The sequence below is a fragment of the Lineus longissimus genome, chromosome 7 (assembly GCF_910592395.1).
Source record: "Lineus longissimus chromosome 7, tnLinLong1.2, whole genome shotgun sequence".
Taxonomy (NCBI): Eukaryota; Metazoa; Nemertea; class Pilidiophora; order Heteronemertea; family Lineidae; genus Lineus; species Lineus longissimus.
Window position 1 is genome coordinate 5,919,295 of NC_088314.1, and position 15,522 is coordinate 5,934,816.

The 15,522-nt window shown below is 38.5% G+C and overlaps 1 protein-coding gene across 11 annotated transcripts in view; it reads left to right on the top strand.

Moving 5' to 3' along the window:
- Positions 1-14,953, top strand: part of LOC135491381 (dedicator of cytokinesis protein 4-like) — a 36,076-nt gene extending 21,123 nt beyond the window's left edge. For 7 of the 11 annotated variants that reach the window (XM_064777211.1, XM_064777212.1, XM_064777204.1 and 4 more), the window contains 19 exons: positions 201-286; positions 789-815; positions 1,888-1,899; positions 2,334-2,493; positions 2,625-2,867; positions 3,085-3,171; positions 3,456-3,560; positions 3,899-4,040; positions 4,326-4,495; positions 4,736-5,002; positions 5,200-5,283; positions 5,663-5,782; positions 6,144-6,238; positions 6,612-6,708; positions 7,901-8,029; positions 10,054-10,147; positions 10,259-10,393; positions 10,764-10,846; positions 11,027-14,953. In XM_064777211.1, the coding sequence (XP_064633281.1) occupies positions 201-286; positions 789-815; positions 1,888-1,899; positions 2,334-2,493; positions 2,625-2,867; positions 3,085-3,171; positions 3,456-3,560; positions 3,899-4,040; positions 4,326-4,495; positions 4,736-5,002; positions 5,200-5,283; positions 5,663-5,782; positions 6,144-6,238; positions 6,612-6,708; positions 7,901-8,029; positions 10,054-10,147; positions 10,259-10,393; positions 10,764-10,846; positions 11,027-11,341 (2,451 nt within the window). In that variant the 3' untranslated portion in view covers positions 11,342-14,953. Of the gene's footprint in view, positions 1-200; positions 287-788; positions 816-1,887; positions 1,900-2,333; positions 2,494-2,624; positions 2,868-3,084; positions 3,172-3,455; positions 3,561-3,898; positions 4,041-4,325; positions 4,496-4,735; positions 5,003-5,199; positions 5,284-5,662; positions 5,783-6,143; positions 6,239-6,611; positions 6,709-7,342; positions 7,388-7,900; positions 8,030-10,053; positions 10,148-10,258; positions 10,394-10,763; positions 10,847-11,026 lie in introns of all 11 variants that reach the window. The other 4 variants (XM_064777209.1, XM_064777210.1, XM_064777205.1 and 1 more) reach the window with 4 other exon arrangements.
- Positions 14,954-15,522: the final 569 nt, after the last annotated feature.

The window sequence follows — 15,522 nt, forward strand, 5'->3', positions numbered from 1 at the left end:
TACCAGATCTCGGAGCAAACCCAAACCATACATTTACCAATACGTTAGTAAGAGATCTGTTGCATGCTCCTGCAAGAAAGATATCTCTGGCATGTTGGTGTGTAGGTCCTTGTTTTGTTCATTTGATCCTACTCATAACTTCGTTCGTCACCTTACCCAAGTCACTTAACACCATTGACACCTTCTTTTGACTCTTCCAGGTTGAGTCTGAACTGATTGACAAGCTCGACCGTCTTTTGAGTCAGAACAAGGGGGATGACCAGTACAGGGAACTATTCCAAAACATGTAAGTTGTTTATTCCTTTTAAAGGCCATTCCTAGCCAAGCAAGTGTGTTTTAGATCAGAAATCCAGGCATTTTTGCCATTCACATAGATTTAGGCTTCAACAACGAACAAACATTGCAGGAACTCCTTTTTCATGATGAGGATGTATAGGCCTGTCAAAATGGGATCAAATAGAAAACGATATAAATATGTTTTTCTGCTGGTATTGGCTTGTGCCTTAGTGTATACTTGGGTACCATTCTTTGCCGTATTCATTTGGTTTGCTTGACAAAGAAATGTGAAAAGAGAGCCTGAAGCTGAAGGCATACTTACTCACTTTTTTCCCCAGAATAGTTTAAAATACCAAATAGCGCTCTTGCTTTCCACATCAGTTGTAGATAATAATCCATACTTAGACCATTTAACTCATAATTTATGCCACTTAGTCGCTACTATTGTGTATCACATAGTCTAGAACTTGTTTGTTGATCATTGTATATCATTTTCTTCCCCACTCCCTCAGGATGGAAAACTTCATAGATGAGCTCGGGTAAATGTTTACTACATCTCTGAATGTTCGTCTTCTTGTCACTGACTTCAATTTGGATGACCTTTTATTCTTGGATTGGAGATAATATCACTTCTGGAAGCAGTCAATAAATATAGCTCCTCTCTAGGTGTCCATTCACCAAACTGGGTTTGGCTGCCAGTCCAGAAAGGCTCATTCATTCAATCCTTTTTGTTTGCATATCTGACTACAGGTATGAAATTCTCAAAAGAGATGAGATGCCTTGGTAATGACAGTGATGAAAACATCTTCCTTGGTCTCTATAAATGAACAAGGAAAGTGCTCTTATTGTTTCCAGAAGTAGAGCATGGTTATCTCCATCCAGGGGCATTACATTTTTCTTGTCTTTGAGTATTGGGAAGTTTAAATAAGTTGCAAATTTTACCAGATGCTTTTTGACTGAAAGGAATATCTGCATGCGATATTACTCATGCTTAACTAATCGCGTTAACTACTTCTACACTTGTTCATGGAAATGGAAAGTGGATGACAGCTTATTATGTTATCATCCATCACCCCTTCAAGTTACTCGATTAACAGCAAATGCAACAAGTCCGTTAGGTTATGCATAAACAATATCGCGTTCCTATAAAATCATTTTGTGTTTAAATGGGAATGGTGATGAGGATGGCTTTCAAAAGACTCACATTGTCATTTGTCACAATTCATGTGTCACATGTCATTGTCACAAGTTTGTTTGTTTCATGACATTAGGGTGAAATGTCTAGTTCATTCTCAAAAGTGACATGTTACAAGTCACAACGTTAACTCTATGAAAACCCAGCCTAATGGCCAGTCATTCGAATTATATTCTAACACATTTGTCCTGTATTTGCTATCATAACAACCACTCGCTTGCCCTGAAACAAGGGTCATTGATAACATAAAGAAAATGCAACTTTGGCTGTCAACAACATTTCTACCACTGAATGCCCATTAAATTGTCATTTGGCTCAAATTTGATTGGTATCTTCTTCAAGTTTATCAATGGCCCTCAAGAGGATGCAATTCAATAATCATACCATTGTTCACTTTTGTCCATTCTGCATCACAGGGAATATCTTGTGTAAGTTCTATTTTAACAGTCAACTGTTGTTTTCACTGTTGTAAACCCTTCTGTGGTGGTTACAAGATTTCTTTTTTGTTCTTTTTCCGTTTTCTTGACTTCATAGAGTTCAGGTTTGGTGATGCTGAGAATTCATTGCCTTGGAATAGCCTTTCATGTGTTTGCCTTGTTGTACTGTATCAAGAATTTATACAGGCTTGTCTTTATTATTGTCCATGAAACTAGCTAGGAATCCCTTGACTTGTTTGAGAGACAGTTGTTTGTTCCAAATCCTGGCTGTAAAAGCAGGTAATCCTCACTGAATCTACCCATGTTATTTCACAAATTAGTGTTAAAGGTATGTACTGAAGGTGTTGCATTGTTTCTTCATACATAATATGCACTAAAATGCAGTCAAATGAAACGCAAAACTGACAAATATTTTTGTTTTTTAGGATGCAAGATAAGATAGATACTCAACCAGACTGGAAGGAGAGTGGGTCTGCATTCATTCAGTCCGTGACGAGATTGTTGGAGAGACTCCTGGATTATAGACGTGCCATGTCAGGGGACAGCAACTACAGTCAGAAGATGATTTGTACGGTCAACCTCCTGGTGAGTTGACAATTTGACATCTGTTCAGTGATTCGGAGTCACTACGGTCATTGTTCCTCATCAAGTTATCAAAGACAATACCAAGATCAATTATTTGAACCCTGATCCTGAACATATGAATACATTTGCAGAACTTCTACAAGAATGAGATCAACCGTGAAGAGATGTATATCCGCTACATCTACAAGCTGCGGGATCTTCACATCCAAGGAGAAAACTTCACCGAGGCAGGATTTGCTCTGAAACTACATGCAGACATGCTGAACTGGAGTGAGGATTATGTGGAGGCAGATCTCTCATTCCCCGACCAGATGAAGTGGAAGAGAAAGGAGTTGATCTACAAACAGATCATTGAGTACTTTGACAAGGGCAAGGTGAGTTGGTGATGGGTTGTCAAAATCATACCGTGACAGGGATTTGAACCACAGATATTTGGATTGACCATCTTCAAGATTAAACAATTTGCTCCTCAATGTCCCTCTCTAAACGCTGAGATGCCACATATGCTTGATAAAGATTCCTTCGAAAAGTGTAATATAAAAAGCCGACCTTTAGTCTCTTCTTTAACCATTCAAAACCATTCTGCTTCAGAGTTGGGAACATTGTCTGCCACTGTGCAAGGAGCTAGCAGAACTCTATGAAAAGAAATTTGACTATGCAAAACTTAGCAATATTTTGGTAAGTTATTACATTTACTGAAATTTAAATACTTATTTCATGAAGAAGGGAGGTAGTCACCCACCTTGGTTGGTGATAATTGCAGAGATTAGTCCTTCAGTTCATATTGAAACATTGTGTATGGCAATCCCCCCCCCCCCCCCCCCCTGTCAGCATGGAAATCTGATTAGCTGGGGTGATGATATTCACCCAAATTCATAATCTTGATCGCTGAAAGCCCCATTCCATTTCCTCCCTTGTACTGGTGTCCAAAATCTGTATGTTGATGTTAAATTTTTTTCCAGAAAAAACAAGCAACCTTCTTAGATAACATCCTGAACCAGCCAAGGTTTGAGTTCGTTTACTTCCGGCAAGGCTTTTACGGCCAAGCATGGCCCACTTTCCTCAGGGTAAGTACATGTAGGTTAAGCCAGTTCAGCATTTTATTATGTTAAACAGGGCAAACAAAGGTGAAATTAAGATGCTTAGGGAAACTCAAAATAATCTTTTGCATCCAATGAATCTGACTTGTCAAAGAAGAGTCTCTACTAAATTCCGTATTTTCTCTGGTGAACGCATCATGTCCAAGAAGTAAGCTATGGTTTTCGTGTTATCAACTTTTATGTGTGCTGGAGCTGGTCAGTGGTTGTTCTTGTCTTCATCACTTTAATTAGCAGTTGATGATCCTGTTAAAGCTGTCATAACGTAGAATGTGTGATTTTTGAGAACTGTAGATATTTCATTTCAGAATAAGACTTTCATTTGCCGAGGGAATACGTTTGAGAGACTGGGAGAATTCAAGAGTCGTGTTATGATAGAACACCAGAATGCTCAGTTATTGAATCGTCTAGATCCACCAGACCCATCGATTTTCAATGGAGAAACTCCATGTATCCTTGACTTTACCTTTCATGTCTTAAACCATTCCTGTTATGCCTTAATAACAAAGACTGCCGAGGTCTTTAGGTATCTGGCTCAGAGTGCCTGACAACTGCTGCTACTAACATACACCTTCTTGGAAGAATTTCACAATCTCGAGGTGTTGCTCATACAGGACATTACCTGAGCTTTATCAGGGAGGTCAAGCACTCACATCTCCTCAGCCATTCATGTGTGACATCTCGCTTAGATAACTTAACCCCTTCCTCCAATGTATTCCTTAACAATGTCCACAGACATTCAGTTGTGCACCGTCAAGCCAAATCCGGTTGAGGAGAGGGCTGAACTGTCCGGTGGGGATGTACCAATGAGGATCGCAGAATACTACAAAGTGAACGAGATAGATACATTCCAGTTCGACAGGCCATTCCACGAAGGCAAAAAAGATGATAAGAATGAATTCAAGGTGAGAGAATTGAAACTTTCTTTCCTGAGGAATGACTTTTCTCCTTCGGAACAGGTTGCAATAATCTAAACTTGAACTTAACTTTCACCATCTTAACTTTTAATCAAGCAGTGTTTTGGGACATTTTCTGATTATCTGCATGAATTTTCTGCACTGTTGACAATTCTGCACCTAAAGTCTGGATGATGATCTTGTGATAATTCGCCTGATCATAATGTTGTTGCCATCTTGTGTCTTCAGACATTGTGCCTAGAGAGAACCACCATGAAAATATCAACAAAACTTCCTGGCCTGCTCAAATACTTTGAAGTGGTGAAATCCAACACAATCAACCTCAGTCCGATCGAGACTGCCATTGACACAATGGAGAATATGAACGCTGAACTTCACACATTGATATCAACATACAGTGGCAGTAACCCAGAGAAGAATATCAACCCACTCACAATGAGGCTGCATGGGGTGATTGATGCTGCGGTGATGGGTGGACCCAAACATTATAAAGAGGTAAGATTATCATTGAGGTGGGAAAACCTTCAAGAGTAGAAAGTGACCTAACTTGTGTCGAATTGAGACTGACTGTGCATTGGGATGGAACGTTTTATTTCTCATTTCTTATTTTCTGTCGTACGGTAATAAAACTTTTGGTAATTTGTAATTGGTATATAGCCTACTATTTTATTTGTATTTTTGGTACATTTCAGGCTTTCTGTTCTCAAGACTTCTGTATTGAGCACCCAGAGCATGTAGACAACATTGTCAAACTCAAGGGGCTACTGACAGAACAGGTAAAGTTTCTAAAATCATCTTCAAAACATTGTGTAAAGTTACTATCAGTCAGTACAACAATTTAGATTATAATAAAAGTAATAATATACATATTCATAAAGCGCCTTTCAAAAGTCTGTTCAAGGCGCAACCCTACCAAAGTGGTCCTGAAACAACCAAGTCTTTACCCAACTTTTGAAAGTGTCGATGTTTAGAGAGAGTTTCACATGCTGGGGGAGACCGTTCCACAGCAAAGGGGCACAAGGATACCTTTTATTTATACGTTTTATTTCAAATTTAATTTATGTTGCACACTTGTATTCAACTATGAATCATACATAAAAAAATCTCATTCAAAATCAGTGAGGTAGTGGCTAATTAGTACGAAATTGGTTTCAGGTGACTATTCTGGAGAAAGGCATGAAACTTCACAGTAAGCTGCATCCACCGGATATCTTGCAACTTCATCAGAGGTTAGAAGCGTGCTTCAAGGAGACGAAGAAGGCCATGAGGTGGTCGGTAAGTATCAAACCAATGAATGCCAATAATTGGGAACTTTTGGCCGAACGCATGTCGATTTCATACTGAAATGACCAGCATTGTACTGGACCGCTCGGGCGGTGCTGCCACCATTGGCTATAAAGTCACTCATTAGAGAATCCTTCATCCTATACTGCAGTGATATAGAACAGCTTCACTGGAAGTAATACCGCCTCAGAAATTAGTGTCATATAAAAGTGTCAAATTTAGTTTTGGTAGGAGGTGAATATAAGGAAAATAATTCTTGGTGATTGAAACAAATTTTTCCTTGTCTGTTACATGTATTTGAAAATGAGTGGAGCTATGGATAATATGACTTTATATCATTTATCTTTTTTAGGGTTCATATAGTGACACAGCCAGTCTGCAGTCAGCCTCTGATTCTGATCCATTTGACCTCTCGCGTCCAGAGTCAACAACCAGTTCTTCATCAAGGTGAGAGCAGCTCTCATTTGTGACCGGCTCTTGCTAAAGGATCTGCATATTGCATTTAGGGAAAAGGAAGAAAAAGGAGAAAAACTTTTAAAATTGAAAAATGATTTTGTGACTTCCTGAGGCAACATCGACTACATTTAGTAGAGTTTAGAGACCACTAAAGCCATGTACAGCAAATAAGTTGCCCCTCCAAATGCTTTTCCTATAAGTAGCCTATCTTTGGATAGGTTTTCTCTGCTTGAGAGAGTGATGTATTCCAAAGTCCATAGCTCAGTCAATTCTCAATCTTCATGTACCTTCCATCATTTTAGAGATGCATGAAGTCATCCTATACAAATAATTCAGTTTCAAAATGTGTGCACATTTGTTTCAGTCGCCCTTCGTGTAGTTCTGGTATATCGGAGCCAGCAGTTCCCAGTGGGGGTCAGACAACTTCCATACTCGACGAAGACATCTATGCCTTGCCAGATGTAAGTCATAGACTGATTAACAAATCCTGATGTGTCATTCCCATTACAATAGCAGTATTTGAGTTGACATCTTGATTTGCTGGTGCACTTTTAGAATGGACATATTTTGATTGAGTTGGCACATTTCGGTGTCTCATTACATTTATACCTAAAAGTCCCAATTCCTTTGGAAATGCAGCTTCGTTTGATGGCATTTCAAAAGGTGGGGAAATGATCCAAATGTGGCATGAAAGCACTGAGGGTCAACCATCGCTATTTTGGATGGTCTATGGGCCCAATATTTCGTTTGAACGCTTACAAATTTCTCTGATGTCCTGTTCACAACCAAACAATGATCTCCGCTCAAATATCAATTGAAAGCATGGAAGGAAGGGAATGCTTCTCTCTTTGTCTGGTGTTGTCTTGTCTACTATGTAGTTTAGTGTCATTGTATTTGTCATGCACATTAATATCTCTGTTTCAGGTTCCCTCTTTCACATTTCAAATATTTTCATGCAATGTGTATTTTCGATGAGAAGTGATAAAGACTTGCTTTTACTGAGCAATGCATAGTTTTCTCATTGGTGTATCAACTGCTCAGGCCACTATTCTGTACGATTAGAGCATTCCTAGTATCTGTTGCCTTCTCTTGTAGCCAGTCACTGCCAGGTCTAAAGCCAGAAAACTGCGGAAACAACAGGTTAAGCACCATTGATTTTACAAATAAAGCCATCCCCTTGGTTTTGGCTCCTTGCTGTGACAATTTTGCTTTGGCCCAGTTTTTCCTTTTCAGTAATGTTTTGAGTTTAAGTGTTAAAATGTGAGACTAGGTTGTGGGATGGGGATGGGGATGGGGTCCAAACCATGGTTTTATTTCATCTGTACAGTGTTCTGTATATGCATATGGTTTTGTGGCTAAAATATTTTTTATGGCCTTTTTGAGAACAGTTTCATTTGTACTAAACTTCAGATAGGGCCTTAACATTTACGGAACCACTTTTAGAAGTACAGGATATTTCGTAAAAACCCCTGGGCACTGAAGGTGTCAGATGTGTAAGTATTGTGTAGTTTCTTTTTTAGAAGGGAGAAACATTAAATAAAGCTGGTTAAGAAATGCTTATAAAAATGGGGAATTTTAAATAGCCTTTCAAAATCCAAACTGAGGATGAGATTTCATTCTAATGTGTTTTTTTCCAATGTCTTTTCTTCACAGTCTCCCAAAGATTTATATTCAGAGCCTCCCCCAGGTACACCATTGTATGCTGTTGGTGAGCTACCTCATGCTCCAATGCCAAAGCCAAAACCAACAAAGCCAAAACCTGCGCCAAAGCCACCAAGAGAGGTCAATTTTCATCAAATATATTTTGTAGAATGGTATAGAGCTTGTAGGGGAATCTATTCATACTGTTACCTCAGCTTTTGAATGATACTGCAACATGCTGTTTTAGTACTGGTGATCATAAGCACATTTTCCCTACAGTGGGATATCGACAAACCATATCGATCCTTTGCTGTTAATCTGCTTAGTCTAGCCTTACACCTTACAAGAATTCATGCCAAGAAACTTCACTGAATTCATTCTTGACCTGAGACATGCACCTTAAAAAATCTGCTTGGCAGTCTCAGTTGTATTGAATAAGAATTTTCAGACTGCTCTTCCGGAAATCTGAGTTAACTTGAGGAAATATGAAACTAAATCAGTTTGAATGCACTTTGTTTCTCACTAACACTACATTGATTTGGTTCCTGTGTGACCAAGTTGGCTTTTCCAACAATGTCTATTACAATGGAATGTTTTGAACACCCCCTTTAGGTTCAAAGTTCCTTCAAAAAAGGTGTAATCACTGCTTAATCACTGCTTACACCTTCTGTATATGTTCTTTGACTAACATGATCGTTCGTTCAGGAGCGGAGGCAAGATGTCAAGACCTTGCCTCCGGAAATAAGGGGAGAAACCACTCCTCCATTTCCTAAGCTGTTAAAGAATTACTTATCGTCACGACGTCGGTATCGATCCGAAAGCCATGTTCCCATGTTGACTAAGTCACTAACATTGATGCTAAAGAGGCCCTCTTCTCAGTTGGCTCTTGTTGTTAAGGACTGCTTTCAGGTAATGGTTGATTATTGAATTGATGCATGTTTTGCATCTTTCCAAGGCTGCTGTTTGTGTATTATCGCTGTGGTTACCATGAGTAACGACCAACGCTCCTGTCATCAGCTGCCATGTTGTTCTCAGTGTCACCTTTGCAACCTTTCTTTTGCTACAGAATGACTTCACATTTCATTATAAGATAAAAAGTGGGCTGCTCTTCTCTATTACGACACTCGCTCAGGGGATGCCATGTGCATGTATGAAAGCTGCTCGACATTCAACTTTCTTGTACAGAGAGTCTTCTTATGCTAGGGACCCGCCAGCACCCAATTCCTAATGCATTGAATTAAATGACGTTACACGAACAGGCACAGCATAATGCAATGTACAGGGAATGTGTCTGGATGGATGTTTGTCTGTAACATATCAGAAAAACATTGGAAATGAGTCGGGAACTTGAAACAAAGCTGATTCACTGGCGCCCAGTTATCAGGAGGATATCAGAATGTGGTGTGAAACCAGTGGATCACTCACATGATGCTTCATCTTCTCCCGGCTCTGGACCACTAATTGACCAATCACTGCTGATTGTTTTATAAAGTAGTACTTTTAGAAATAAGTGTGTGGTCTCACTTTATGTCCAGCTGTAGTACTGCTCAGAATGTAGTTCCTCTGATAACATGAATTAAAGCAGTTTTTAGTAGTTTGTAGCCTTCTTTTACAGTGCAGTGGGTGCGAACATCTTCTACTGACCTTTTGGTGGCTTCAGTCCTGCTTCTCTATAATTCTAAAAGGATTCAACAAAATTCATCCTGAGCTCCAACCTTGAACACAGAAGCCAGTAGGCAGTAGCATCTAAAACAGTGTGTTCATTGCTGTATATAGCATAACCTTGGTTGTTACTTTCTACCTTCCCCTTGTCTTGTCTGGTATTTTCACCCATAACGGTATATCCCATTTTTGTTTCAATGATAAGCGAACAAGTCTATTTTTCAGTGTGTTAATCAGACCTGAAATGTATGGGCAAAATTGTAATTCATATAAGGCCAGCTGTTATGTACATGTACAAGCATCGTATACCTCCACCGACCAGCCTTAGTTATATGCCATTGTCAAGAGGACTTAATAAAGTATTGTACTCTTGGTAGATTAAACACCAAGTTAGAATATCGCAATGGCATTCTTTGTGCATGTTCAAGTCCAACTTGACAATCTCAAAAGAAAATACCTCTTTTCAAATCCTTTTCTGGTGCAACTGTTCTTTTTTGTTACAGAGCTTACAAATTGGAGGGGCATATTCGGAATTACCTGATCAACCTGATCCCAATCTGGTGAGCGCATGGAAGAAAATTGGCAACAAAGAAAATGGTGAGCTGGTTATACATTCTGCCTTGGCACCAGTATTCTACTTCATGTAACTAGATTCCAAGTGTTTCAGTGCATTTGATGCATTTGTACAATTTATCTTTCTTCCCCCAGGCGACACCCAGGTTAGTCCTTCATCAGACAGTGGCACCAGCAGTACTAGCCCATCACCCCGGTCATCAAATTCTGCTGGTTCTGGTGATAAGAGAGATCCACCTGCATTGCCCCCAAGAACAGGCAAATCCCCAGGTAGTGTATAAAGACAGTCCCCATACCTTGGTGCTGTGCTAAGAAAAATATCAAACAGTACAAACCTTTCAGACTGGTGTTTGTTATGATCCTCTTATCTGGTCTGGACTATAGATGGACTTTGTTTACAAAATTACCTCATTCTGAAATCATGCTGAATTATTGGCTAAGAGTGTGTGTCACACGATCGTTGCCAGAATCACTGGTTATGAAGAGTTTCTCTTACCTACCTTGTGACTTACGGAGCCGAACCATCCTGTCTTCAGGCAACTTGTTCATTAGTTACAAAGTCCCAGAGGCATCCTACTTCAGCCATTAAGGAATATGTGCCATGTTCTCTCAATTAATTTATACCTTATTTTGTACCTAGGTCAAGAGAACCCACCATCCTCGCCTGTGCCAACCCAACATTTGTCAGCCGTTCCACCGATACCAGCAAGATCAACTAAAAGGGTAAGTTCTCCAGCTCCAGAATATCAACTACAGAATGTCAAAACCAGCTTAAAGTGGTAACAGACTAGTATCTCACATCATTATTTTGTATTGTTAATTTCCATCCCACAGTGTTGTTTGGTCGTTGCACAGAAAATAACAATACAAACTAACATATTGATGTTCGCTTCTCTATTGCAGGACTCTGCACCAATCGATATGCAGTCTCACCTGCATTCCCCGACCTCTGGCATATCACCGATGAAAACGGTTGAAGAACCATACCCTCCTGCTCTACCACCAAAACATTGCTCAGTGCGTCGAGGACAGTCAGAATCGGCTAATGCTTCTGATCCTCAGGAATCCCCACCGAAACTTCCGAAACGAGCTGCATCCATGTTTCAGCAAAACCACCCAATGCCTGTAATGTCACCTTACCGCCGACCAAGTGCACCGACAATGACTCTTGCTGAGGATGACGAGGAACTCAGAAATAGCACATCAACGGATATGTAAAATAACTCTGGGCAATGCCCTTTAATGTGTTTATGACAAAATGGCTGATTCGTAAATATTATTGAATCCGTTGATTTCAACGTCATGTGGCATTCTGAGAAAGATATTTGGTACCTGTAGGATACGTCTTTTCTCACAAGTATACCCAGCAATTTGTTAGCTGTCCAGATATCATTGGGTGATGTCCTGATGTTTTGTTTTCTCATTGAAATTCATTTGTGAAAAAAAAATAACTCAACACACAATTTTGTATTGGTGATGAGATATGGTCATTTTGTAAGTGTCTGTCAATCCATAAGGGATCCCAAATCAACTGAGGTGCGATACAGGCCTCTAAGAAGGGAAAGGTTCCTGTCGATTTCAAAGTGCTAGGCAAGTAGAGCTGTGTGCTTGTGTGTGGTTTCCAAATATTTCATTCCAAAACCTTTCGGCATATTCTATCATAAAGAAACCAACTGGACAAAGTTTGGTTTTTGTGACTGCATAGTTTAATCATGTGATTTTATTTTACAGATTTGTTTATATTTTGTTGATTGATTGTGATTTTGATAAGTTTTATTCTCAGTTTATATGATCGTCTGCAATGAAATGGTTATTTCTTGTTATCAAGATTTTGACTATTCTAATTTTTCCTATCTGTGTGGAGATAACTAAGGCATTATGAGACAAACGGAATGCTGCTATGTCTCCCAGCTCTTTTCTTTGTTGTAGAAAGCTTTTTTAATGAGCCAAGGGATTTTCAAGGATGCAACCAAATGTGTTACGAGATACTTTTAAATTATGGATTGTTACCTGTAAACATTTGAGAAACAATACGGTAGTTGAAATATCCATTTTTTGTAGTCTTTCTGCTTTATTGTAAATTGCCTAAAGACTTCGATCTTTGTAACCATTCTATGGATTTGTTCAGTTTTGTAAAGTCTTTGCAGAACCTTCTTCTAGCAAATAATGCTGAGGTCAGTCAATTTTTGTCTCAGTTATTCAAAGTTCACTTATTTTGGGATGCTTTACATTCGAAACCTAAAATGATATCATTTGCTCATTTATGTATTACATTTGAGTAAAAACAATAATCTCTTTTTTGAACAAAATCTTGTGCTATGTGTTTATGTACTTTGATAATCATGTTTCATTAATTAGTACCAATTCATTTACTCAACTGTATATAGTCATTCTAAAGTTTTATATACATTTTTCCTAGATGATTATACATAATAATTATGCTTGTGCCAATATTCTATATTCGAAGATTAGTGTAGGCAACAACCACGTGGTCAGAAATTGCTCAATTGGTGGTGGCCGATTTAATTGTGGTGTTGAAATTAACAGGGTTGAGGTGATTTGTTTTTCCTTTGTCAATATCAAGAATTTATCAATTTGTAAAACATTTTCATCTCCATTTTTTTGTAATCACTCTTCCAGTGAATGCATTAGACAAGTTGTTTCCAAGAAACTGGGGATTTAATGGTGAAAAACAGTTGTCACAGATGTTTGTTTCACAGATTTATTTTTCTTGGCCAATAAATCATTCCGGCATTTGGTCAAATTCTTATCACCTCTTTCCTGGAAAGAAATTTCACATGTTGCATCCATCTTGTCAAGAGCCATACCATTCCCTCTCTCTGTTGAAGGAGTTGAAAAAAGCTGTGTTTTTTGGGAATGATAGGGGTGTGGGTCAGTTTTGTAACTTAATTGTGTTTGTGATAGTTTGTCATCATCATGGAGGGTATTTTACATAATTTGAGGACATGATTATAGCTTTGCAGTAAAATGCAATAAACTCCAAACTCTTTACTATTGGAGATAAAGAGGCTTTTGACTTCGTCTGCTGAATTGGGGCTTATATTTACTTAAAGTCAATCAAACTTGTTGGCTTGGCAACCTACTCAAAAGACTTAAGTATGTTAGTCTGGATACAGTAGCTCAGTTCGCTGTTTGGAGTGGGTTCTTATGCCCAGATGCTTACCCTTTTAAATGGTATGCAAAGACAAATGTAGCATAATCGAATCAAAATGCATCAAATAAATTATACAACTTTAAGACAATGGCTTTTGTAAAATACATTACGTATTCGGTACTTTTTTTTACTAAAACTGTATCTTGATGATGGTTGTGTATAATGTGTGTAACCGTGGTTACATCCGCTCGCTTCAAGTCAATGTTGTGTTGTATTTGAGACTTGCTGTGTGTGTGTGTTAGTGACCTTGTCGTGTGGCACTTGGACTTGTAGAGGGGTCAAATTTTATGGCCAAAATATTAGTGTAATCGTCAATGAGTGTAAAGCAGAAAAAATAATTTCTCTTGAAATATTCTGGATTAGTGTTAGGGATGATTGCATGTTGGTTGACGCATCTCACATGTATACAGAAAATCCTATTCCAACATCACAATTTTTTTTCAGGGAATTATTTTTATACATTTTTTTTTTTTCAAAGTGATTGAAAATACTTACTCATGATTGGAAACTCATCCTAATCTAACTTGCTCTCAAAGTTGATTATGAAAATTTCTCAATGTTATCAATGATCAAATCCGCTGTTCAGAGATTTTAAGAAGTGTACACTGTAAAATCAGTCAAGACCTGACATAACTTTCTTGGTATCCTCATGTTATGTATGTCCTATAATAAGCTAGGTGCTGCCACCATTGAAGTAATGGCTCCTGGTTGATTTCACAGTTATCATGATAGAGTGTCTTTTCACAAAATTTCCCATAAAATTGAGATAGAAGAAACCTAGATTGACTGTGTTTCATACTAGCATATGGCAAAAACGGATAAGTAAAGGGTATTTTATACTATGTATTTGTATATAGTAATAATTATAAAGAATATTAAAATGTATGAAGAATGTCAGTGTGTGTATCATATCATATTTCATGATTGTAATTTGGCACATCTTTTTTGTCATATTTTCTTCAATTTTTGTGCAATATAAAAAAGTTTCGATTTAGTGAAATTAGTTAATCAATTAGATATGATCGGTGTTATTCTAGAGAAAGCAGTCAAACTGTTTATAAATTTAGAAGTGTGTCTTTTCAATATGATAACCAAGAGGCCCAACAGTGATATATGTAACAGCCGCAGTTTACTTCACCCACTATATGAGTGGAAAACCTGTTGTCTTTCACCAGATATATCCTTATGAATCACACACTTGAGGCCAGAATTTATTGATTTGCCATATGCAATATTGAAGACAAAGTTCCAACAAATCAAGTTTCCACAGACAATAAACACTTGTGACTTGAAAAAGTTAACTTATGATCAAGTAGAACCTCCCCACATCCCTCAGGCCTTCAAGTTTTATTCTGATTTCGAACCAAAATAGCTCAAATAATAGAAGGCATTTTCCATAGATGTTTTCAGGTAATTGCTTTGTTTACGAAATGGAACTCATTTTGATTCTAGTGTGTTCAGGACCAAGTTTGATATGAGAAAATACAACTGACAACTTCGACAAACCTGCAGCTACTTGTTGAGTGTTTGCTCCATTAAATGCTTTGCCTCTCAAATCATGGGGACAGTGAAACTTGAGCAATGTTAGCTTCAATATTCCCAATATGTACTTAAGATTTGTGGTTGGACAATCTTAATAAAATTCAAATGAAATATCTAGCCTTTGTTACTTTTGTTACCAAAGTGTTGTTTCCCCTGGCCAGTTCACATCCTTTCTCTCAGCACCCAGCTTAAATTTAGCATATTTGTGACCCGGTGAGGTCAAGAGTATATTTTTATCCAACAGGGTGTTTGTCTCTTCATAGTCCCCCCCCTCCCCCCAGTGTCGTGCATGTGTTGTTACTCACCACCACTGGGAGTCATCAATGATCCCAATGACATCCTGTGCTCTCCTGGCCATATGGTTCTGCCATGGGTGTTGCAGTGACATACTCCGCTGCCTGTTTTACTGCCAAGAATGCTCCAAGTGTCATAACGTGTCATAAGAGCTATTGTCTAGCCGTTTGGTTGTTGCCGTGGACATGTTACAAAGTTGGCTCTTTGGATTCCTAAGGCATGTCCCAGTGATATCCTATGCGCAGTTAATCTTATACTGCCATTGAGTGTGTCCCAGTGACAAGCTATGATCCCAGCTGCTTCCAACAGGCTGTTTGACAAGCCAGATAGGGTACTTGGGCCTGTCTTAAAGAGTACTGTGAGGTAGAAGTTCTACCAAAGGCAGAAT